This window comes from Heterodontus francisci, chromosome 2, assembly GCF_036365525.1.
Source record: "Heterodontus francisci isolate sHetFra1 chromosome 2, sHetFra1.hap1, whole genome shotgun sequence".
Lineage (NCBI taxonomy): Eukaryota > Metazoa > Chordata > Chondrichthyes > Heterodontiformes > Heterodontidae > Heterodontus > Heterodontus francisci.
In genome coordinates, this window is record NC_090372.1 from 169145953 (window position 1) to 169171541 (window position 25589).

The 25589-nt window shown below is 44.2% G+C and overlaps 1 protein-coding gene across 5 annotated transcripts in view; it reads left to right on the plus strand.

The window, feature by feature from the left end:
* spag6 (sperm associated antigen 6) overlaps positions 1–25589 on the plus strand; it is a 256251-nt gene that overhangs the window by 199439 nt on the left and 31223 nt on the right. For all 5 annotated transcript variants that reach the window (XM_068013711.1, XM_068013716.1, XM_068013714.1 and 2 more), the window contains 2 exons: positions 2787–2978; positions 7768–7884. In XM_068013711.1, the coding sequence (XP_067869812.1) occupies positions 2787–2978; positions 7768–7884 (309 nt within the window). The remainder of the gene's footprint in view (positions 1–2786; positions 2979–7767; positions 7885–25589) is intronic.

Consider the following 25589-nt stretch of genomic DNA (forward strand, 5'->3'; position numbering starts at 1 on the left):
ATGTTGCTCATTTCATTTCTTTCTATTTCAGTACGAAGGAGCTTTTTATTTTCATTTTAATACAGAAAGTGTCAAAGTAAATCTTGATTATGACTTTTAATTTAAATACTTTAATTATGGTAATTTGTGCTATGTATCAGGTTTTATTCAGTCGTCTTCAGGGCTTCTAGCTGGAGTGCTATGCTGTGACGTGATACTCAATTACACCCCACCCTCCCCCCACCCCCCCCAACCCCCCCAACCCAGGCTTAATATCTCACCTGACTACAAATGCAGCTCTCATTACAAGATCAAGGTGCAGCATTGATGTAAATACTTGCTATTCTTTTAGAGAAATGTCTTCGTTATTGGAAAGAGATTGTATCTGTCCCTTCCTCTATCCCTCCCACCCTATTTTAGTATCTTTTCTCTATTCATCCACTTGCTTTTGACAACCCGGACAAGATCAAAAATTTATTATATCATGGGTGGAAACATGTCTACTACTTAATGAGATGACATTTTAACAACCAACCCGAATAATATCTTAAGAAAATAATGTTTTAATTATTTGATTTTATTTTTGGTGCTCTTTTGTGCTTGACTAGATGATGTCAATGCTGAAAAATTAAACTTCTTCCACCTTTGACACCATTGGCCGAGAGTTTTCAACCAATGTTATTGTAATGCTGGCATTAACTCTATTCAAACAAATGGGTTAACACCAGCACTATAATCTATAAATCTAGGCTCCAGTGTCAGCATTGTATACTACTAGGTAAAGAATTACCAAGTATTTAGCACAAGTCCTTTTACACTTCCCTAACAATGTATTTTAATCCCTGACCTCAGAAGAACACTCCCTTTTGCATCAATGTGAATCTTTCTATGTACTATACCAGACATTCTTAGGGCCTCTCTGAGTGAGACTGTTGTTTTGTGATGTAGATCAGCATCCACAAAAAAGTGTGATTTCATTTAGGATCCTTACAGCTGTCAGAGTCAGGAGACATTCATCCCATCAATCTGAGTTGGATTTGGACAAGGCTCCAGAAGTGAAAAGCCAGTCTGAAAATTCACCGTGCACAGTAGTCTTCTCCTCGTAAAATAAATTTGATTTACTTTTTTTTGTTACACCTGGCATACAGGCACACTGTTTATCACAAGAATCAAAATTTTCAGACTGGAGTCCTTCACAACATTGCTAATATCAATTTGAAATTGATTCATGCTTTTAACAGGGTGAAATAGCAATGCTCATTTCTATTTTATCAAAAATAGTCTGTTGCTAATCCTTGCACTTTCTTGTGGCTCAGTTCAGATCTAACAAAACAAACGCAAACAAAGGCAGGCAGCCTCTGCTGTTGGGCAGTCCTTTTATTTCCATTTACAATAAATGAGGTTGGAATTTCATATTATTGGTGTTCTACAATGGTGACCCTCCCAAGAAAGAAATTTTCATTTTTATATATGTAAAATCTCAAGAACACTTGCTGCACTATGTTCTGTAGCTAAGCAAAATATTAATAAAACTTTCTTGGCTCCTTGAACCTGGTCTGTTAGCCATGTCAGGGCTAGCTTTGCAATGCAGTAATATGAGTTGCCAGAAATGAGTTATGGTTAGGTACATAAGTTAAAGTTTGAATCCTATAAAATGTGTGGAATTATAGGAAATTTTGTGCTTAAAATATTAAGATGTATTTTTGTAGAAAGTTGAGAAACTGCTAAAGATGTAATCTGGTTATTTTATCAAACAGGTAGAACTATTATTGTATGTCTCCACATTAAGCAATGTTGGATCCTGTGTATTCATGGGTCTTCACCTTGCCACTAATTGTTTTAGCGCAAAGTAAATAGAGTTAAGCTTTTGAGTTAATTACTGTTAGGCTCTGTATATTGTTCAGTGGTCAATACATAAAAATCAATTATGGTTTTAAATTTGAAATGTTTAGCTCTGCAGTTAGATGTTGAGACAATTTTAAAGGATTTTAAAATGTTTTGAGGACCATTTAAACTCTGCTTGAACCAGTTACATTAACAATAGTTTTCATAAGAATTAAAATTCTCATCAACATTTTACAATACTGTGATAGTCAATCATAAGTAATTTTGATTTTAATAATGACCTACTTTAAAGCTAAAACAAAAGAATTTAGCGTTTTTCCTTCAGTAGTTATTTTGACCAGTGTGGCATTTTAGTCTATCAGGGCTGCCAAAATAGAAAGGTCACAATGTAATGTTAGACAAAGAACTAGTGAGATGCCCCATGCATAGATATCCCAATTATCTTTCCTTAGCAGAATCTTTTTATTAAAATATAATTGTTCTATTCTGCATTACTAAAACTGTTCTGTTCTAGGACACAAGCTTGTCTTTGATCTGGTTTTATACATGCAAACAACATTTAGGAAAAATAATTGATTTCTTTATTTGTAACTGAACAAAGTAAATGTTTAGACATGTCATTTAATGGTTGCAAGTTATGGTTTGAGATGCACTGTGACTTCCCTGAATATATATTATTTTCATTTTTGTATATTTTCCACACTAGAATCATACAGTAGTGGTAATATAAGTAATGGTGCTTCAAACTGAGGATTTCACTATCCTTGACATTCTGTCAAACTGAAAAAATGCCAGCTCTAATATACTGAGCAGCTGTGTGCTGAACTGCCCTTTCAGCCATCAGAAAGATGTGTAGGATAGAAATAAAGAACTGTTTTTTTCTTCTAAAATTGCTTATTAGTGTAAGCCTATCACATGTAGTGTCTCTGACTAAAACTGTGTGCTTCTGATCAACACTACAGGGGGTGTCTCAGTTGGCTATCTGCCTGTCAGAAGAACCAGAAGACCACATTAAGGCAGCGTCTGCTTGGGCCCTGGGGCAGATAGGAAGACATACTCCAGAGCATGCACGTGCTGTTGCTGTGGCAAATGTTCTGCCAAAGCTCCTTGCACTCTACATGCAGACTGGAAGCTCTGAAGACCTTCAGATTAAGGTAAAACATACATCAAGCCTGTCATATTTGATCCCACTTGCAACCAAGGTGCCAAATTTAACTATTAAACATCTAAGATGATTTTCTTTTTTACATCCTTTCTAAAGATCAGAAAAGCTTGCTATTCAGATAAGAAGAAATTAGCTTTGCACTTTAAGAATTGCTATGTAAAATAAAGATAGTACATTATTAAAAATGTTTATATAAAGGAAAGTGGGAAAAAATTAAATATTTAAAGAGTTCTTTACACTGGCACTCTTTTAGTAAATTGATTTTAAAGTGTGTATTAATGCTGAATTATCTATGGTAACAGGAATTAATTCTGATCTCCTGTCAATAATGTTTACCTAGGGGATAATAGCTGACTTGAAATGTGTCACAATGGAGTGCTTCAGATGATGTCATAAACCATGAGGGTGAAGCTCAAGTGGTTAATTACAGAAATTCTAATCCCTAGACATAACCTGGTTAACAAAATGCAAGCCAGCTGTTCTTTGTTATAAATGTAATTTACTGGGAATTCTTGGGATTTCTGGCAGTCGCAGTAAAATCAGGTGACAAGAGTAATGAGGCTTTTTTTAACCAGAAGCTACATTGTTTATCCCGATAGTTAACCCTTGTCACATATATGCCTTCAGTATTGCATTGTTCTGTACTGTATTAAGCACCACATCAGATTAATCTATTGGTACCTTTTTTTTAATTTAACAGTTGATTTTTAAACATTTATTATTGAAAAGTGTTTTGTGTTTATTATGGTGATGTAAACAGAAACCATATTTTGTACCTGTGGAACATGATATTGAACCTATCCCAATAACGTACAAGCAGTGCTGTTATTTATTCACTTATTGTGCTATTCACTGGGGTCTGTCAGTTGTGTAAATATTGTATCTAATAAGAGCCCAGCATGTTTCTTGTTGACAACCTTCATTTTGTAAGTATTCATTTGGTAATAGAATAAGGTGTTATAACAGTTATAATGCTATATGTTTTCATCAGTCTCTTACCTGCAGGATGAGTTTTACTAAAATATATTACTCTGCATTTAGAGTGTCTCGTATAGATTATACTATGATTAGTCATTTTAAATCAGTCATTAGAGAGCATACCTCTGAAAATATTTAAATTGGGTATGTTGCAGCTTTCTCTCACACGTATTTAAAGAATACAACAGGTGCTCTCCAACTCTTATATTCGGAACAGCAAGTAGAAAAATTCCATTGATTTATGGCTAAAAATCAATTGACTACGAGCACTGCCATTAGTTGATTTTTCTAAATGTCTTCATGCTGGGAGGATGAAAGGGCAGCTACATGATTGTCCAGACAGCTTTTGTGCATTTGACAACCAATGAATGCACATCAAACTGAAAGTGCAGATTCTTTAAAGAAACTGCATTCACTTTATTGGGCTGTACAGGCAATAGTTCATTACAATAAAAAGGTACCTACACAGTGATACTTTTTCCCATTTCTCATTCTTGTAAATGACTTTTATAAGCTAATTGAAAGAAGGTGATGGTAGCAAGTCATTGCAAAATTTTATGTTCCTAATTTTTACAGTTAATAAATTGATTCTCAGGAACTAATTTTCATTATAGATTTTTAAAAGAATGTATAGGCAGCACATGAAGTGAGATAATCTGTCTGGTTCAGCAAATTAATTTACATGCTGGATGAGGGAGTAGATACTTTTCCTAAAAGGAAACTGAAAGATTTCAATCGAAAACAGTTGTGAATGACGTATGAAGAAGGCTGCAAAAATCAGTTCACGGTGAAGACAATTTAGCCTAGAAACTAATTTTGATGATATTAGCAAACAGGTATTTGATATATTCATATGATATTCTTCAGTTTGTCCTTTAACAGAGATACTTTAAAATAGTGTTTCATTAAAATGCAAACAGAAGAATGTCGCATGAATATGATCAGCATTTGTTAATATTGCCAACAGCAATTTCCAGGCTTTCAAGCTCTGATTCCTGCTGCACTGATGTTCTGTCTGATTGACAATTGCACAAATTCAGCGAGGCTGTACTCCCAGAGCCGAATCTCCCTTGATGGGAGTGCAGGTCAGATAATCAAAGCTATAGTGTTATAGCCGCATCTCTAACTTGGCTGCCTTCTCCCAAGGCTCCACTCTTACAAAACAACCTTACCAAACTTCCCCAATATTTCCATTAAAAGTACAGTGCCTCCAGCACTGCCACACATGCAAATTGTTTCCTCATCCTGGGACCAAGAAGTGGAGACTTGTCTGTTCAGAAAGGGTAGGAGTAAGACAACAATATTTCCCTAATATATTTTGCTGGTTGTCAAACTCATCTGGAAGCTGTGATACTGCTACATTGTTTTTCTATTCCTTTAAAAATTCTGAAAATTTGCGAGGTTCATTTATTATTGTATACTTTGGATAGCATGCTGATCTGGATTCCTCATCATGAAAACTAATAAAGCCAAATTTCCACAAAAGCATTTTAACAGACATACCTGTGTTAATAACCCGCTTGGTAAGTTCATGGCTAACACTAAAGAATATGGATTGCAAAGACTCAAAAGCTTTCAGATGTAGAATTTAATTTGTTAATGGTGACTACTCCATGATTGATTTGGAGTATGAGAAGGAAAGATACAGAAATATAAACTTGGAGCAACAGTGACTGTGTAAAAGTGCATAAAACACTAGTTAGACTACAGCTAGAGTACTGTGGTCAGTTGTGATCACACTAGAGAAGTTACCGAGGAGATTTACAACAATGTTGCCAGGACTGGAAAATTTTAGCTTTGAGGAAAGATTGGATAGACTGGAGTTGTTTTCTTTGGAATAGAGGAGGCTGAAGGGAGATCTAATTGAGGTTATAAAATTATGAGGGTCCTAGATCGAGTGGATAGGAAGGACCTATTTCCCTTAACAGAGAGATCAATTACCAGGGAGCATAGATTTAAAGTCATGGGTTGAAGGATTAGATGGGAGCAGAGCAGAAATGTTTTCACCCAGAGAGTGGGGGGGTCTGGAACTTACTGCCTGAAAGGATAGAAGAGACAGGAGCTCTCATTGCATTTAAAAAATACTTGCATATGCGCTTGAAGTGCCATAACCTACAAGGCTATGGGCTAGGAACTGGAAAGTGGGATTCGGTTGGATAGCTGTTTTTTTGGCCAGCACAGACACGATGGGACAAATGGCCTCCTCTGTGCTGTAAATTTCTCTTTTGGTTCTGTCAACATATACTGCAGTGCATTGAGGCCCCTGATGGGGAGGGTTTATATAGTTACCTTAAAAGATAAAATTGCGTGTGGAGTTCCAATATAAATGTTTGCTAAACAGTAAAATTTTCTGTTAAGTGACTTCTCTTTTGGTTAGTGGGTTGACTATTGAGGGTAAAACTAAAACAACTTTGCTGCCTGCTGAAGAAGTGTTGTCTCATTTACATATGTGGAGTTTATTATATAGCTTGTGCCTTTAAACCAAAATTTGAAAATTGGTGAACTTCACATTAGTGCAAATCACCACTGCAAAGAGCACTGTAACCAGTTTGATTTCTGAAGCAGTATAATTTTATGTTGGTTAGCTTGTGCAGAAACTGGATGCAGGAAGATTGCTAGTTGTTTTCTTCATAATGATTTGCTATTTTAATAAAAATTAACAGGATGAATGATTGTTTAAGAGCATAACTTTGATTGAAATTCTGTGATTTTATTATTTCTTCTATCAGGTTTACTGACCATTATATGGTGCCACAATGTAATTATGTAACTATAGCTTGGTAATTGCTGTGAGCAATGTTGTCAACAAACACTTGATTCTTAATTTATATGGGTTAGGATTAAGGTTCTTAAAATAATGGATGAAGAAAGTTAACACAAAGGTTTGTATGATAGCACTGTTGACAGTAGTTTCCAGGCTTATATGTGGTGCCATTGCATAGCTATACAGTGACCTCATTGCACCTTTATATTTTTTTATTTGGAACTAATTTATGAGCAGTGTGAATCTTGTAATTATGCAAAATGTTTTTGGTGACCTCTGATAGAGTCAGAATTATTTTACATCATGTACTTCTTCATTAATATGGTCATGTTTAACAGAGATTGCTGAAGGTCATGCAGTATTGGTTATCCATAACTGAGCAAAAGGTGTAAATAGTTCAAAGAATACCCCTACTGGAGCACTGAGAAACTCTGGAAATATAATATAGAAATAGGTTTCTGAATGAAATTCCTATAACTATATTGTGTAACAGCAGAATAGAGGTGTTAGATGTTTGATGTTGTTGGCTTATCTTCCTTTAGCTTTAGCTTTTGATACATCCTTTTACACTTTCTATAGTGTATGAAAATATGAGCTGACAAATTAAATTAATTGTAGGCCGACTGCATATCCACTATCAAAATGTAGGGATAAGCCTATGGCGATGCTGAAATTTCTTTTATCAGAACAATTTTACTGGACATTGATTTCTTAATTGCTTGGTTTACCCTTTTTTATGTTAAACTTCCTTAGATCATATTTTGTTTAATATTATGTTGAGTTTTATACCAATTCAAACATCGTATTTTATTTTCACTTTGTTAGTATTTGTGACTTGGCTTAATTCTATGCTTCAAATCATTGTCTGGCCATACAAGTAGTGTCTCATTTCACAGATCTATAACTGAGCCAACAGCAAACACTGAGGCAGTCTGATGTTTCGATCCCAGGAATGTAGAACATGATGTGTTGCAAATTCCAAACATTGTTTTCAGCAGATGCTTTGCAATTTCACTATGGCTTTCCACTTCAACAGGCTAAAAAGGCCCTGAAAAACATCCTGCAGAAATGCACGTATCTGCCAGCTCTAGACCCATTACTACATGATGCTCCTCCCAATGTCCTTAAACATATTGTTGGACAGTATAGTAAGGTAAGAAAAACACTGTTCACCTACTAATTTGAATCAATTGTTGCATTTACTAGAAACTGATAGAAGTTGTGTTCATCCTTAACTTATATGATAAATTATAGGGTAGACACATTGCAAAAGATTCAATTTTATTTTCTGTAAGGATTAGTTGATTTCCCATGGTGTTGCACACTGGTCAAAACAAAAATAAGAATAAAAAGTTGCATTTATATTATGTCTTTCACAACCTCAGGATGTCCCACAGTGCTTTACAGTTAATGACGTCCTTTTGAAGTGGAGTCACTGTTGTAATGTAGGGAAATGCAGAAGCCAATTGGCGCATAACAAAGTTCCACAAACAATCATGAGATAATGGCCTGATAATTGGTTTTAGTGATGTTGGTTCAGGGAAGATATTGGGCAAGCTACAGTGGAGAACTTTTCTGCTCTTCTTCGAATAGTGGCAAAGGATCTGAGAAGACAGATAGGGCCTCAGTTTAATGTTTCATCCAAAATTTAGGCAGCTTCAACAGTACAGCACTCCCTCGGTACTGCACTGAAGTGTCAGGCTAGATTATTTTACTTAAACTTGGAGTGGGGCTTAAATCCATAACCTTGTGATTCAGAGTAAGTTGTTGAGTGAAGCGGAGCTAAAGGACAGTCATAATTGCAGTAGGTCACACAAACATAACATAGTCCCTATTTTAAACTCATATATGCTGTCCTTACTTTTACATTTCTAATATAAATTCCTGTGTCCACATTTATAATGGAAACTGCTTTTATAAACTTGTCATGTTGTAATTATATCCTTCTACAGTGGTACTGCAGCACCTCCACTGGGTGTAATTACAACGTGACAAATTTATATGGGCAGTTTCCATTATAAATTTGGACCTGGGAACTTATAGGGCTGAATTTTACAGACCCCCCCCCAATATCGGAGATCATGGCTGGGGGGCGCGGGGGTGGGGGGGTGTTGGGGGCCGGAAAATGCCTCTGGGAAAGGGCTGCCACGCACCCCGACGCTGAGAGAGACTGTCCTGATATTGTTGGCAGTGGCGAGGCCTTGTGGAAAACCCCTGCTGCTTGGTGATGGGACTGCCATTAACATATAGAAATAAGTTTAAATTAATGAATTAATTACCTTTGTTCCTGTCATCTGTCCCGGTGCAATTTTTGTGCCGCTGGCCGTCCGGGGAACCAAGGCGTAACACTGGTGGGGAGGGGGAAGGAGGTAGGTTTCTCAGTGGGGGGAGTGGGGTCAAGTAATATCATTGGTGTAGAGGATGGTGGAAAGGGTTATAGCTTAAAGTTTATGTGCTTTTGGGAGGGGAAGATCAGGTGGACAAGTTAAGTATTTTGGTGGGGGGGAGAGGGCAAGTAATTAACTTAATTGTTATTGGGAGGGGTGGAGAGGGACAGAATAAATGTATTTAATTTTTTTTCATTAAATTTTCCTTTAAACATTTAAATAGAATGGTGGGTGCGAAGCCCTTTAACACTGGCGTCAGTGCCTGCACACAGGCAGCTGACCCCATTGCCAGGGACGGACAGCCCGGCCCCTCCACAGCATCGGGGGGTGCAGGGTGGTGGGCGGTGCTCCCCGGCTACTTAAATGAGCTGCCGCACTTAATATCACAGCGGCTCCGCAACATGCAGCCTGCACAGGCCGGCCGCCATTGTTGCGTTGGCAGGAGTATAAATTTCAGCCCATAGTGAGCAAAGCTAACAGGAAATGCGTGCAAACATATGATTTTTAACATATTGCTAGCTGATTTTCCATGGTGTTGCACACAGAGTCAAGTCCAAGAACAAGTTATGAGCTAATGGGTTCCTATCTTTAAAATAATTTAATATGCTTCAGTCTTCAATGAGTTTAGCACACAATTTACATGATTGCTGGGAGCACAAAGACTTGAGAAAATTGTACTGTTATGGGGCGGCACAGTGGTGCAGTGGTTAGCACCGCAGCCTCACGGCTTTAGCGACCCAGGTGCGGTTCTGGGTACTGCCTGTGTGGAGTTTGCAAGTTCTCCCTGTTGATGGTCGGCATGGACTCGGTGGGCCGAAGGGCCTGTTTCAGTGCTGTATCTCTCTATGACTCTATAACACTATTCAGGTCAAGCAGTTAGAGGGCAGAGAGATAATTGGAGCAAAGCAGAGGAGAAAAAGAGGGAGGGGAGATGAGGATGGGAGACTGAGAGGAGGTAGGGGTAAAGGAGGATTGGGGGCATGTGGATGGAGAAGTGAAAGATGGTAGGGAAGAGGCTCAGCATGGACCTGGCTACCTACAGTCCTCCAACTGTCAGTGGCCTCGGCTGTCACAGCCTCCGTCAACTGCTCAGGCGCATGTGGTGCTCTTACTAGCTTATGACACTGAATCTAAGCCCGAGTGCATACCCATTGATATGAGAGTATCTGCACTGTTGGAGGGTGCAGGGGAATGATGTGATGGTGCATCCTCTGACTGTTACACCTCCTCCTCAGAGGTCAACTGCAGGCCCCCTGTCCTAGTGGCTGAGTTTGCCTCCGAAATGCCATAACCTGCATGAGAGAACACAAATTTTTGTGGGTTAGGTTGGTCAGATTTCCTCATGCCAACCATGTCTGATGTGGATCTCCAGAAGTGTGGTGGAGGACACATGAACACAATGTCTCCTCACTCTCTTGTGCGGACACTCCAGTCTCACCATCCATGATTGATCAGTCACTCTGGGCCCCCACCAGCTCCAGAGCCGCCTCCTCTGCCGACGTCAGGACGCATGTCCGGGATCCCACTGCCAATGCTCGATGTCTCCCTGGTGTTATGGGTCCATTTCTCCTGCAAGCAGAAAGAGGGACGCAGTTAGACCTCACATGAAGAACAACACTTTTGCTAGTGGCAGCCCCTCGTTCCCTGATGGGGTTTCCCAAATGTTTTCTCCCCTTGTCCACTCTCTGAGGACGTAATGGGGGTGAGCTCTGAAAGAAGGCGGCCTGTCGCCAAGATGCAGCCATGCATTTGACAGGATTTGGTGATACCTCACTCCCTTGCCACTGCCTTTGTGGTCACTCCCTCCCCATGTAGATCTCTGTCCCACACAGCCACATGCAAGCCCCAAAGAAGAGATGAGTATGGAGGGCTCAGCTTGGTCATAAGGTCTTAAGAACTAGGAGGAGGGGTAGGCAATTCAGCCCCTTGAGCCTGCTGCGCCATTTAATATCCTCATGGCTGATCTCATCTCGGCCTCAACTCCACTTTCCTGCCCATTCTCCATAACCCTTCAACCCTTTTACTAATTAAAAATCTGTCTATCTCCTCCTTAAATTTGCTCAATGTCCCAGCATCCTCAGCTGGGGTAGTGAATTCCACAGACTCACGACCCTTTGAGAGAAGTAATTTCTCCTCATCTCTGTTTTAAATCTGCTACCCCTTATCCTAAAACTATGACCTCTCATTCTAGATTGCCCCACAAGAGGAAACATCCTCTCTACGTCTACTTTGTCAATCCCCTTAATCATGTTGTATACCTCAACTAGATATCATCTCATTCTTCTAAACTCTAGAGAGTATAGTCCTAAACTGCTCAATCTCTCTTCTTAAGACAAACCCCTCATCCCTGGAATCAATCTAGTGAACCTCCTCTGAACTGCCTCCAATGCAACTACATCCCTCCTCAAGTAAGGGGACCAAAACTGTACGCAATACTCCAGGTGCGATCTCGCTAATTGTACAGTTGCAGCAACACTTCCCTACTTTCATATTCTATTCCTTGAGCAATAAATGACAAAATTCCATTTGCCTTCCTTATTACCTTTTGTACCTGCATACTAGCTTTCTGCGATTCATGCACGAGGACACCCAGATCCCTCTGCACCAAAGCGTTCTGAAGTGTCTCTCCATTTAGATAATTTGCCTTTCTATTCTTCCGACCAAAGTGGATAACCTCACACTTATCCACGTTAAACTCCATCTGCCAAATTTTGGCCCATTCACCTAACCTATCCATATCCATTTGTAAATTTCTTATTTCTTTATTGCAACTTACTATCCCACCTACTTTAGTGTCATCTGCAAATTTGGCTATAGTACCTTCTATCCCTGCATCCAAGTCATTAATCTATATTGTAAATAGTTGAGGCCCAAGTACCAAACCCTGTGGCACCCCACTAGTTAGGGCGGCACAGTGGCGCAGTGGTTAGCACCGCAGCCTCGCAGCTCCAAGGACCCGGGTTCGATTCCGGGTACTGCCTGTGTGGAGTTTGCAAGTTCTCCCTGTGTCTGCGTGGGTTTTCTCCGGGTGCTCCGGTTTCCTCCCACAAGCCAAAAGACTTGCAGGTTGATAGGTAAATTGGCCATTATAAATTGTCACTAGTATAGGTAGGTGGTAGGGAAATATAGGAACAGGTGGGGGTGTTTGGTAGTAATATGGGACTAGTGTAGGATTAGTATAAATGGGTGGTTGATGTTCGGCACAGACTCGGTGGGCCGAAGGGCCTGTTTCAGTGCTGTATCTCTAATCTAATCTAATCTTGCCAACCAGAAAAAGACCCATTTATCCTGACTCTCTGTTTTCTGTTGGTTAGCCAATCCTCTATCCAAGCTAATAAATTGCCCCTAACCCCATGTGATCTTGGCAGAGCGAAGGAGTTCACTGACCATCTTGTGGCACTGGGGGCGATCCAATGGTTGCTGACCTCCTCATTAACTGTCCATCCAGGCTTGCCCTCCCTTGGAAAGAGGACCTCCTGCCTTTTCCTTGCAGCCTGGAGGAAAATCTCCAGGGAGACATCGCTAGACCATGGGGCCACCCAGTGTCTTGCCTCGGACATCGTCCCAGTTGGCTCCCCCTCTGTCCGTTTGGTCTGCACTCCTGGTGCAGGGAGGTCCAACAGCAGCAGCAGCAGAGAGGGGGTCCAGCAGTCACAACAGCAGCGTTGGGGTGGGGGGGGATCCAGCATCTGCAGCAACATTAATGGGTGGTCCAGCAGCAGCAGTAGAGAGGGCCCAGGAGTCACAGCAGAAGGGGGGAGGGGGGGCAGGAGTCACAGCAGCAATGTGGGTGTCCATGAGATACAGCAGCACTAGAGGAAAGTCCAGGTGTCAAAGCAGTGGTAGAGTGGGGTCCAGGAGTCACAGCAGAGGTAGAGAGCGGCCATGAGTCACATCAGCAGTGGGGGTCCAGGAGTCACAGCAACAGTAGAGGAAGGTCCAAGGAGTCACAGCAGAGGTGGGGGGGGGGGGGCGGGCTTTGAGTCACAGCAGCAGTATGGGTGTCCAGGAGTCAAGCAGCAGTACAGTGGGGTCCAGGAGTTACAGCAGCAGTACAGTGGTGTCCAGGAGTTACAGCAGCAGTAGAGGGGTCAAGCACACTCCAGATTCACTGCATCAGTGAAAGGCAGCAGTACAAGCAGGGCTGGCAGTGGTTTAAAGATGGCACCAGCATCTGTGCTTTTGTCAGCTAACGTCACCATCAATGCCTCATAGCCCATCCCCCCGTCCTGAAATAGGACGGGCCCCACACCTCAGTTATGTTAATTGGCCAGCTTCTGGTGCCACTGCCAGAATCCACAACGAGCTAACAAAATTCAGCCCCCTGAGTCCAAAATGGGATGGGGAGGGTTCCAGTGTCATTTTTGCTGCTCAGTGAGGGAGAAGGGGTTTTCAATACCTGGGTCAGCAATACTACTCAGTGGAGGGGGGCAGCTTTATCCATGGCTTGTTTATCTTTGCTCAGGGATATAGGGTGGGAATTTCATTGCAACCTGAGGGTGGGAACGGGAACGAACGATCGCTTATACCCACCCCTCAGGTTGGCATGCCGATTTCCTGATGCAAAACCAGCAGGTTCAAACTTTAAAAGGGTCCGCCAAGAGCCAGAGGAGCCAATTTTCCGAAAACCATGAAATGGCCAGTTAGCCGCTTAACAAGCTTGTCAGCTCGCTAAGGGCCAGTTTTGAATTTTCATTCCAAGGCATGGGATCCACGTAGGGTCCGAACCACGACAGGGAGGAGGAGGTGCAAACAAACTGAGAAGCCACTCAGAACGTTGAGACAGCAGCAAGAGGCTCCATCAAAAAGGGAAGGCACAGAGAAGACCCGCAATTCACAGGCAACCAGTTGTACAGAGTCAACAGCGTTATCTGTCATATCTCCTCACTCTTGACGTGCATTTTTGGGGGGAGCAGGTGGATAGGTCCCTCTGCTCACAGGCCTCACGGGTACAAGAGAAGGGCATTGAAGAAGACTGCACATTCGAATTGAAAGGAAGGAAGGACATAACAGGAAATTTGATGATAGGATCGAATAGCGATGAGGAGCAGCATCTGCAGGAGCAGAGGCAGACCCCTGGGCCACAGGTGTGCAGAGGTTAGGAACCAGGGGCAGGAATGCAACGAAGGCAATACCCTCAGCAGAGGGTCTACTGCCAACGGAGAAGCTACCTGGACATGTCAGAGCATCAGTGCCACAGATGCCTGCTCCTTTCCAGGCAGATGGTTGCTGACATGCGTGCCCTCATCGAGGATCATCCGAGGGTTTGCAGGAACTGTCACCATGGCTTTTCTTGGCTGTAAAAGTAATAGTGGCTTTGCACTTTTTGCAACCAGGTCCTTTCAGGCAGCGGTGACAAACATTGGTGGCATCTTGCCAGCAGCAGCTCATCATTGCATCACGGAGGTAAGAGATGCTTTGTTGAGAGGACAGGGGATTTCATTGAATTCAAGGTAGATAGCAGCACTCAAGCTCAAAGAGCAGTGGGAATTTCCCCAGTCACTGGAATCGCTCAGGTGCAGGGGATCATCGATTGCACCCATGTGACCATCAAGGCACCGACTAACCAGCCAGGGAGATGCCTCAACAGGAAGGGATTCCACTCTCTAAACGTTCAGTTGGTATGAAACCGCAGCAAGAGCTTCATGCGGGTGTGTGAACACTGTCCTGGAAGCTGCCATGACGCCTTCATCCTTCAGCAGTCACAGGTGCTGCAGCTCTTCATGGAGCCATCGGAAACCAGTGGATGGTTGTTCGTAGATAAAGCTTATCCTATTGAGGGTGGGAGAGGGATAGAATAAATGTATTTAATTTTTTTTCATTAAATTTTCCTTTAAACATTTACATAGAATGGTGGGTGCGAGGCCCTTTAACACTGGCGTCAGCGCCCGCACACAGGCAGCTGACCCCATTGCCAGGGACGGACAGTCCGGCCCCTCCACAGCATCGGGGGGTGCAGGGTGGTGGGCGGTGCTCCCCGGCTACTTAAATGAGCCGCCGCACTTAATATCACAGCGGCTCTGCAACATGCAGCCTGCACAGGCGGGCCGCCATTGTTGCGTTGGCAGGAGTATAAATTTCAGCCCATAGTGAGCAAAGCTGACAGGAAATGCGTGCAAACATATGATTTTTAACATATTGCTAGCTGATTTTCCATGGTGTTGCACACAGAGTCAAGTCCAAGAACAAGTTATGAGCTAATGGGTTCCTATCTTTAAAATAATTTAATATGCTTTAGTCTTAAATGAGTTTAGCACACAATTTACATGATTGCTGGGAGCACAAAGACTTGAGAAAATTGTACTGTTATGGGGCGGCACAGTGGTGCAGTGGTTAGCACCGCAGCCTCACGGCTTTAGCGACCCAGGTGCGGTTCTGGGTACTGCCTGTGTGGAGTTTGCAAGTTCTCCCTGTGACCGTGTGGGTTTCCGCCAGGTGCTCCGGTTTCCTCCCACAGCCAAAGACTTGCAGGTTGATAGGTAAATTGGCCATTGTAAATTGCCCCTAGTGTAGGTAGGTGGTAGGAATTGAGGGAAGGTGGGGATGTGGTAGGGAATATGGGGTTAATGTAGGACTATTATAAATGGGTGGTTGTTGGTCGGCACAGACTCGGTGGGCCGAAGGGCCTGTTTCAGTGCTGTATCTCTCTATGACTCTATGAGGAGATGACATTTTAACCTGAGCAATACTCAGTTTGCAGGACATTTGAAGAGGAGGTTCTCCTTTATCTGGTAAAGAGCAAACAACCCTTAAGAGCAAAGGTCAGCAACCTTCCAATGGCACAATCAGTGCAATGCTCCATATTCTCCAACTGACACTCTCTTCCCCAACACACTACTCTGCTTTGCTTACCTTTATTCCCCCTTCCCCTGCCTTTCGCCATGATGAAATGAAGACACACGTCTGCCTTAATGCAACAACATGCCCATTGCTTTATCAAATTGCAGTGTGATATTATTTACATCAGGCACACCCAAGTAACCCACAAAGTGACATTACCAACTCAGTGGCTTCCACTCAAGGCCACTCCAACGTGGTGATCCCTGTGGCTGAGGATGAGGTGAAGGCTGACTGCTCGCTAGTGCCTGTTAGGGACTGAGATACCAGGGAGGCACCTCCAAAGGCAGCTGCACCGGCCTCACTGCAGGGGCAGCTTCTGTCACAGTGTCTGAATCTACAGATGCTTCATCTGTCGGAAAGGCCATGGAGGTGGATGATGATGACGGAGCCCCGTGAGGGGTGGCCCCTCATCACCATCTGTAACCCCATCAGCCCTTTTGTGATGCCCTTGATCGCTGGAGGGAACCACCAGCTGGGGCGCAGCTGGCATCCACTCCATGCTTCGTTGCATCATTTGTGCCACTGAACGGTCAATGCTGCAGACTATGGCATACATTCCGTGCATGTCAATATGCTGTTCCTACATCCAATGTGAGTGATACCCCATATGGCTTTACATGACGTTGGCCACTCTCTCAATGGAGATGTTCATGCACTCAAAGCACTGAGACATTGTGGAGCACATGAAATGAATGGACTCCTCCATTCTCATCTCATGACTCCGCAGTGCCACCCATAGGTAACTCTGACATGTGGCACACACCTCACGCTGGTTCTCCAGGTAGAGCCGTCTGTTTCATGACTCCCTAAATTCTGCATCTCCGCCCTGCTGAGCAGGGCTCTGCCTGCCCTCCATCCTCCAAGGGGGATTGGCCACAGCAGATTCTGCCTCCCCTGTATCCTCCTGCTCTGATGTGCGTGCGCTTCAAGCTGTGCCACTTTCTCTAATAATGTGCAAGGACCTACCGAGGTGCGAGTATCTAGGCTGGTGGAAGGTGCGCAAGAAAGATGTGAAGCTGCAGGCTCCAAGGATCCTGACTCCTCAGGAACTTGTTGGCATTGTCTGGACTCCTGCCCCTCTGCAGCTGGCCCTGCGGGAGACATAAGAGAAGGTGGTGATGAGAGATCGGGACAGTAAACAGATGCTTCCGCTACTTAAAATAATGAGATGACAGCTTATGAATTGACATTTTGTTGCACGGGGAGGATTGCCTTGCATCCCCAGAACCTGGAGCTGTTGAGATCTTTTGTCTACTCCCGCTTCTTCATCTCCAGTGTCCCTGTGGCTTGCAACTCTGGCAGATCAAGGGCCAGCTCCTCAAAATGTGTCAGTGATGCAAGCTGGAGCACCACACTGTGCAGATGTGCCCTCTCGCTCTCCCTGCTGATCATCTCCTGTTTGACCCTTTAGGATGCCATTAGGACTATGTCCATTTCCTTCACCACTGCCACTTTTCATTCACATAAGATGTTGCAGTCTGCACTCCAGCTTCCCGTCCAACAGCAGTAGGTTTCTGACCTATGCCTATGGGTTATCAAGGCTGCTGAACACATATCTCTCCCATGGTCAGGGGGCCTTTGTGCGCCATCAGGATGCTCCTAACTTTTGCATTCTGGTGAGTGCTGACCAAGAGGCATGCCATCCAAGTGTATCTTTGACTTCACAGAATCACAGAATTGTTACAGCTTAGAAGGAGGCCTTTCAGCTCGTACTGGCTCTCCAAAAGAGCATTTTACCTAGTGCCACTCCCCCGCCTTCTCCCCGTTGCCCTGCACATTCTTCCTCTTCAGGTAACAATCCAATTCCCTTTTGAATGCCTCAGTTGAACCTGCCTCCAACACACTGTCAGGCAGCGCATTCCAGATCCTAACCACTTGCTGCATGAAAAAGTTTTTCCTCATGTTGTCATTGCTTCTTTTGCCAATTACCTTAAATCTGTGCCCTTTTGTTCTCTATCCTTCCACCAGTGTTTCCCTATCTGCTCTGTCCAGACCCCTCATGATTTTGAACACCTCTATCAAATACGAACATATGAACGTACGAATCAGGAGCAGAAGTAGGCTATTTGGCCCCTCGAGCCTGCTCCACCATTCTATAAGATCGTGGCTGATCTGTTTGTTTCGAATTCCACACACCCATCTAACCCCAATACCTCTTGATTCCCTTGCCTAACAAGAATCTATCTACCTCCACTTTTAAAAAATATTGAATGTTCCTGCCTCCACCACCTTCTGAGGTAGAGTTCCAAAGTTGCACAGCACTCTGACAGAAACAATTTCTCCTCATCTCTGTCCTAAAAGGGTGTCCCCTAATTTTAAAACAATGACCCCTAGTTCTGGACTCACCCACAAGAGGGAACATCCTCTCCACATCCACCTTGTCAAGACCATTCAGGATCTTCTAAACTTCAATCAAGTCTCCCTTCACTCTACGAAACTCCAGTGAAAACAAGCCCAGTCTGTCCAACCTTTCCTCATAAGACAAACCGCTCATTCCAGGTATCAATCTAGTATACCTCCTCTGAACCGTCTCCAATGTATTTACATCCTTCCTTTAAATAAGGAGACCAAAACTGCGCACAGTATTCGAGATGTGGTCTCACCAATGCCCTGTATAACTGAAGCATAACATCCTTACTTTTATGTAATGAAGGATAGCATTCCATTAGCCTTCGCGCCTCTCAACCTTCTCTTCTCCAAGGAAACTGCCCCAACGTCTCCAATCTATCCACGTAACTGACGTTCCTCATCCCTGGAACCATTCTCGTAAATCTTTTCTGCACTCTCTCCATGCCTTCACATCTTTCCTAAAGTGTGGCGCCCAAAGCTGGGCACAGTACTCCAGTTGAGGCTGTGCTTTATAACAGTATAACATAACTTCCTTGCTTTTGTACTCTATGTCCCGATTAATGAAACATAGGATGCTGTATGCTCTATTAACCGCTCTCTCAACCTGTCCTGCCACCTTCAATGACTTATGCACATATATGCCCAGACCCTACTGCTCCTGCACCCCTTTTCGAATTGTATCCTTTATTATATATTGTCTCTCCGCATCTTTGTACCAAAATGAATCATTTGACATTTTTCTGCATTAAATTTCATCTGCCACTTGTCCACCCATTCCACCCTTCTGTCTATGTCCTTCTGAAATTCTACACTATCTTCCTCACAGTTCACAATGTTTCCAAGTTTCGTATCATCTGCAAATTTTGAAATTGTGGCCTGTACACCAAGGTCTAGGTTGTTAATGTATATCATGATGAGCAAAGGTCCTAACACCGACCCCTGGGGAACTTCACTACAAACTTTAATCCAGTCCAAAAAACATTAACCAATAGTCTCTGTTTCCTGTCACTCAGCCAATTTCGTATCCATGTTGCTACTGTTTCTTTTATTCCGTGAGCTATAACTTTGCTCACAAGTTTGTTGTGCGGCACTTTATCAAATGCTTTTTGGAAGTCCATGTACACCACATCAACAGCATTACCCCAATCAACCTTCTCTGTTACCTGATCAAAAAACTCCAGTAAGTTAGTTAAACACAATTTGCCCTTCACGTCCATGCTGGCTTTCCTTAATTTACCCACATTTGTCCAAGTGAATATTAATTTTATTCTGAATTATTGTTTCCAGAAACTTCCCCACCTCCGAGGTTAAACTGACTGGTGTGTAGTTGCTGGGCTTTTGGCCTTTTTTTGAACAAGGGTGTAACATTTGCAGTTCTCCAGTCCTCTGGCACCACCCAAATCTAAGGAAGACTGGAAAATCACGGCCAATGCCTCCACAATTTCCACTCTCACTTCCCTCAGTATCCAGTTGTCATACCTTACAACTTTAAGTACAGCCAGCCTGTCCAATACCTCCTCCTTATCAATTTTAAACCCTTCTAGTGTCTGAATTACCTCCTCTTTCAATATGACCTGCACAGCATCTTCTTCCTTGGTAAAGAAAGATGCAAAGTATTCATTTAATACCACAGCATTCCCCCTTCTTCTTCTTTGGCCTCCTTGTCTCGGGAGACAACGGGTAAGCGCCTGCAGGTGGTCAATGGTTTGTGGAGCAGCGCCTGGAGTGGCTATAAAGGCCAATTCTAGAGTGACAGGCTCTTCCACAGGTGCTGCAGAAAAATTTGATTGTCGGGGCTGTTACACAGTTGGCTCTTCCCTTGCGCCTCTGTCTTTTTTCCTGCCAACTGCTAAGTCTCTTCAACTCGCCACACTTTAGCCCTGCCTTTATGGCTGCCCGCCATATCTGGCGATCGCTGGCAACTGGCTCCCACGACTTGTGATCAATGTCACAGGACTTCATGTCGCATTTGCAGGCGTCTTTAAAGCGGAGACATGGACGGCCGGTGGGTCTGATATCAGTGACGAGCTCGCTGTACAATGTGTCCTTGGGGATCCTGCCATCTTCCATGCGGCTCACATGGCCAAGCCCATCTCCATGCAAAAGCCCGTTTTTTGGTCCATAATCAGCCCCACTCCTCCTTTGACCACCCTTTTACTATTTATACGCCTATCGAAGACTTTGGGATTCCCTTTTATATTAGTTGCCAGTCTCTTTTCATTCTCTCTTTGCTTCTCTTTGTTTTTTCACTTCTTCTCTGAACCTTCTATCTTCAGCCTGGTTCTCAGTTGTATTATCTACCTGCCAACTGTCAGAAGTACACTTTTTTCATCTCTTTCATCATCTAGGGAGCTCTGGATTTGTTTGGCCTACCTTTTCCCCTTTGTGGGTGTATATACTTCCATGTGGCTGTCTATGCCTGCAGCTAACCAATGTTACTTACCACATTCCTCACATTCACATACATGCACAGTACCCTTGACTGTGCCCGAGCTATCTCTTCTTTAAAGGCAGCCCATTGTTCAGTTACCATTTTGCCTGCCAACTTTTGATTCCAGTTTATTTGGGTCAGATCCATTCTTACCCCATTGAAGTTGGTTTTCCCCTAGTTAATTATTCTTACTCTGGATTGTTCCTTGTCTTTTTCCATAGCTAACCTAAAGCTTATGATGCAGTGATCCCTGTCCCCTAAATGTTCCCCTACTGACACTTGTCTACTTGGCCCACCTCATTGCCAAGACCCAGATGTAGCAGTGACTCCTTTCTCGTTGGACTGGGAACATACTACTGTAGAAAATTCTCCTGAATACACTCGAGGAGCTCTTGACCCCCCTCTGCCCTTTACACCGCTACTAGCCCAGTCTGTATTTGGTAATTAAAGTCCCCCATTATAACCACTCTATAATTCTTGCACCTTTCTGTGATTTCCTTGCAAATTTGGTCCTGTACATCTTTCCTGCTAGTTGGTGGCTTATAGAGTACACCGAGCTGAGCAACGTAATTGCCCTTTCTAGCCAAATTGCTTCTGTCCTTGACTCCCCACCCCCCCCTCCCCCCCGGGGCATCCTCTCTCTCCAGCACTGTAATGTTCTCCTTAATCAAAACTACCACCCTTCCCCTTTCCTTCCTTTCCTATCTTTCCTGAATACCTGGTATACAAGAATATTTAGTACCCAGTCCTGCCCTTCTTTGAGTCACGTCTCTATTATCTCCACAACATCATACTGTGCCTGCAGCTCACCAACCTTATTTACCACACTCCTCACATTCACATACATGCACAGTAACCCTAATTTAGACTTTATTACTTTCCCTCTTTGACCCTACCTAATTCTTGACTATTTCTTATTCTAGTGCGATCTGTCTCTCCCAATTCTCTGTGCACTTGGTGTACCTCTCTTGTATTATCTCCTGCCAAGTTAGATTAAACCCTTAATAGCACTAGCAAATTGCCCCAAAAGAAAATTTGTCCCAGCTTTGTTCAGGTGCAACCCGTCCAGCCTGTACAGGTCCCATCTCCTCCAGAACCAATCCCAATGTCCCAGGAATCTAAAGCTCTACCTCCTGCACCATCTTTCCAGCCCTGCTTTCATCTGCAATATCCTCCTATTTCTATACTCACTTGCGCATGGCACTGAGAATAATCCAGAGATTACAACTTTTGAGGTCCTACTTGCTAATTTCTTACCTAGCTCCCTACATTCTGACTGCAGGACCACATCCCTCTTCCTAGTTATGTCAGTACCAATGTGGACCATGACCACTGGCTGTTCACCCTCCTCCCTCCGCATGCTCTGCAAACATTCAGTGACATCCTTGACCCTGGCAACAGAGAGGCAACGTACCATCCTGGATTCATGTCTGCAGCCACAGAAATGCATGTCTATTCCACTAGGGGACTCCTGCACCACCTGCCTGTTTCTTCTTGGCTGTCTGGTGGTCACCCATTCCCTCTCTCCCTGCATACTCTTAAGCTGCAATGTGGCCACATCTATAAACGTGCTATCCACGAAGCTCTCAACCTCACGGATGCGGTGCAGTTACACTAGCTGTTGCTCAAGTTCCAAAACCCACAGCTTGAGCTGCTGTAACTGATGACACTACCTGCACAGACGGGAAGTGCCCTGGAGTTCCCACATAGCACAGGATGTGCACTCCAGAGGTCGGAGCAGTCCTGCGACTCCTCTATATATTAGATAATAAGAAAAGAAAGTAAAACAAGAGAAAAAATACTCACCAACCAATCACTTACCTGCTTCCCTGTGATGTCACACTTGATTTTCTTTGGAATGCTGTTGGTCAGCTCGTAACCCACAGGCTGCTCTGACGCTTTTCCCTCAGGAGCTTGCTCTTTACTAAACCTCTGCTCTGACGCTTTTCCCTCAGGAGCTCGCTCTTTACTAGCCCTCTGCTCTGACGCTTTTCCCTCAGGAGCTCGCTCTTTACTAGCCCTCTGCTCTGACGCTTTTCCTTCAGGAGCTCGCTCTTTACTAAACCTCTGCTCTGACGCTTTTCCCTCAGGAGCTCGCTCTTTACTAGCCCGCTGCTCCCTCACAGGCTTGCTCTTTACTAGCCCTCTGCTCCCTCACAGGCTTGCTCTTTACTAGCCCTCTGCTCCCTCACAGGCTTGCTCTTTACTAGCCCTCTGCTCCCTCACAGGCTCACTCTTTACTAGCCCTCTGCTCCCTCACAGGCTCACTCTTTACTAGCCCTCTGCTCTGACTCTGCTCCTTCACGGGCTTGCTCTTTTCTTGCTTGCGGGTCCAACTCTGCTCCCTCACAAGCCAGCCTTGTCAGACCTAAGCAGGTCATTGAAATATTTCCTGCACTGGACCCAGTTCCTCCTTACTATTCCACTACTACTGACCTCATGAACACCTCCAGCCATGCCTTCTTGGTGAGCCTTGCAGGCTTTCTTTTGCTACTGGCAGGGAACAGGATGTTTCTTAGTTCAGTCACCATTCCAGCAGCACCTCCACTTAGTTGTCAGAAAAACAGGGGCTGCCCTGATACGGGGGCCCTCCCTACCCACTGCCCTATCCCAGTTCCTCCTTGCATCGTGGGGATGAACAGCAACCACAGCAATGGCTGCTGCTTGCCCTTTAAATTGGGCCCGGTGCTGATGGTGTCCCGCCTACTTCCCTGTCATAACAATATGATCTAAGCTAACACTTCATTGAGGGAGTACTGCACTGTCAGAGGTGCCATCTTATACCTGAAAACATAGAATCATAGAAACATAGAATGGTTACAGCACAAAAGGAGGTCATTCGGCTTGTTGTGTCCATGCCGGCTCTCTGCAAGAGCAATTCACCTAGTCCCACTCCCCTGCCTTTTCCCCGTAGCCCTGAATTTTTTTTCTCTTCAGATAATTATCCAGTTCTCTTTTGAAGGCCTTGATATAATCTGCCTCCACCACACTCTCCGGCAGTGCATTCCAGATCCTAACCACTCACTGCATAAAAAGCTTTTCCTCATGTTACTGTTGCTGCTTTTGCCCATCACCTTAAATCGGTGACCTCTGGTTCTGGATCCTTCGGCCAATGGGAACAGTTTCTCCCTATCTACTTTGTCCAGACCCCTCATGATTTTGAACACCTCTGTCAAATCTCCGCTTAATCTTAATAAAAGCAAAATACTGCAGATGCTGGAAATCTGAAATAAGAATCACAGAATAATACAGTGCAGAAGAGGGCCCTCGGCCCATCGAGTTTGCACTGATGCATTAAAACACCTGACCTGTCTACCTAATCCCATTTGCCAGCACTTGGCCCATAGAAGTGTTGGATATACTCAGCAGGTCTGGCAGCAGCTGTGGAGAGAGAAACAGAGTTAACGTTTTAGGTCAATGACCTTTCATCAAAACAGCCCCAGAGGAACAGCCCCAGCTTCTCCAACCTATCCACGTAATTGAAATTCCTTATCCCAGGGACCATTCTCGTGAATCTTTTCTGTACCCTCTCTAATACCATAACACCCTTCAGAAAGTGTCGTGCCCAGAACTGGGCACAATACTCCAGTTAATGTTAAATGTTAAACCAAAGCCCTGTCTGCCTTGCTATTGGACTAATTGAAGAAGAGCAGGGAGGTTCTGGCATCCTAACCAGTGTTTATGCCTCAATCAATGACTAAGTCAGACTATTTGGTGATTTATTTCATTGCTGTTTGTAGGACGTTGCTGTGTGAAAATTGGCTGCTGTGCTCAAAAGTACTTCACTGACTAAAGCATTTTGGGATGTTATGAAAGGCGCTGTATAAATGCACGTTCTTGCTTTCTATAATCCCACCTACAGGGAAGAGGCAGTAATAATGATGTTACAGCCCTTCACTTTTTATAGACATACGAGTGGATTTTATTTCGGTGACTGGAGTCCCAGCGACAGGCTGGAAGGCAGTGTGGGAAGGAGGTGGTGGAGGAGGGCGACCCCACCTCAAACCTCTGTCAGACCCCAAGCTGAATTCAATAGCGGACAGACAATTAACTGCCCACTATTGGGGATGCCATCCTCTTTAAGGGACAAGATCCTGCCCCAAAAGCTGCCAGCCAATCAGAGGGCCAGCAGCTCAGCATCAACCAGCAGCTCTACCAGGAGCTGTGACCACAGCCAGCTGGTACTGCAGGAGGCCCAGTGCAGCAGCCATGGAGGAGATGAGTGAGGACGGATTTACCAGGGTCACTCAGGCAGGCCCTGCTGAGTGGGTGGGGGGTGGTGATGATTGTTACTGAGGGGTGGAGGGAGGGGTGCAGGTGGGTGTGCCCTTGCCACCGAGAGGCCCTTTGTGGGCCACAGAGTGGCCGAGTAGGAGGACCCCACCCCCGAGCTCGCTAGGAGGCTGCCAGTTTTTACCTGGCAGTGTCTGCACGTGAGAGCGGGCCCCTCCAACTTTAATTGCCAGCAGAGTTGGGAGGCGGCCCTTAAGGGCCACTTAAGTGGCTCAATTGGCCTTCCAGCAGACATCCCATCTGCCACAGTGCCCGCCACATGGACAAAGTGGCGTGGAACAGGACAAGGTGGAGCATGCTGCCCGATACCACCCCATCATTTTGTCTGCCTACCCCCCCCCCCCCACCACCTCCCAGCCCATCTCCAAGGGCCAAATAAAATCTAGCCTATAATAGATTAAAGCAGGGTCTGTTGTGCATTTTGAGGGAAAATTAGACTCACGTGAAGTCATGAGTTCTTAAAATTCATGTTAAGTCATTTTTTCTGAATCTTACCCTGCACATTGACTGCCCCAACTACCACAGGCCACCACCATGATCTTGTCATCATGCACAGTC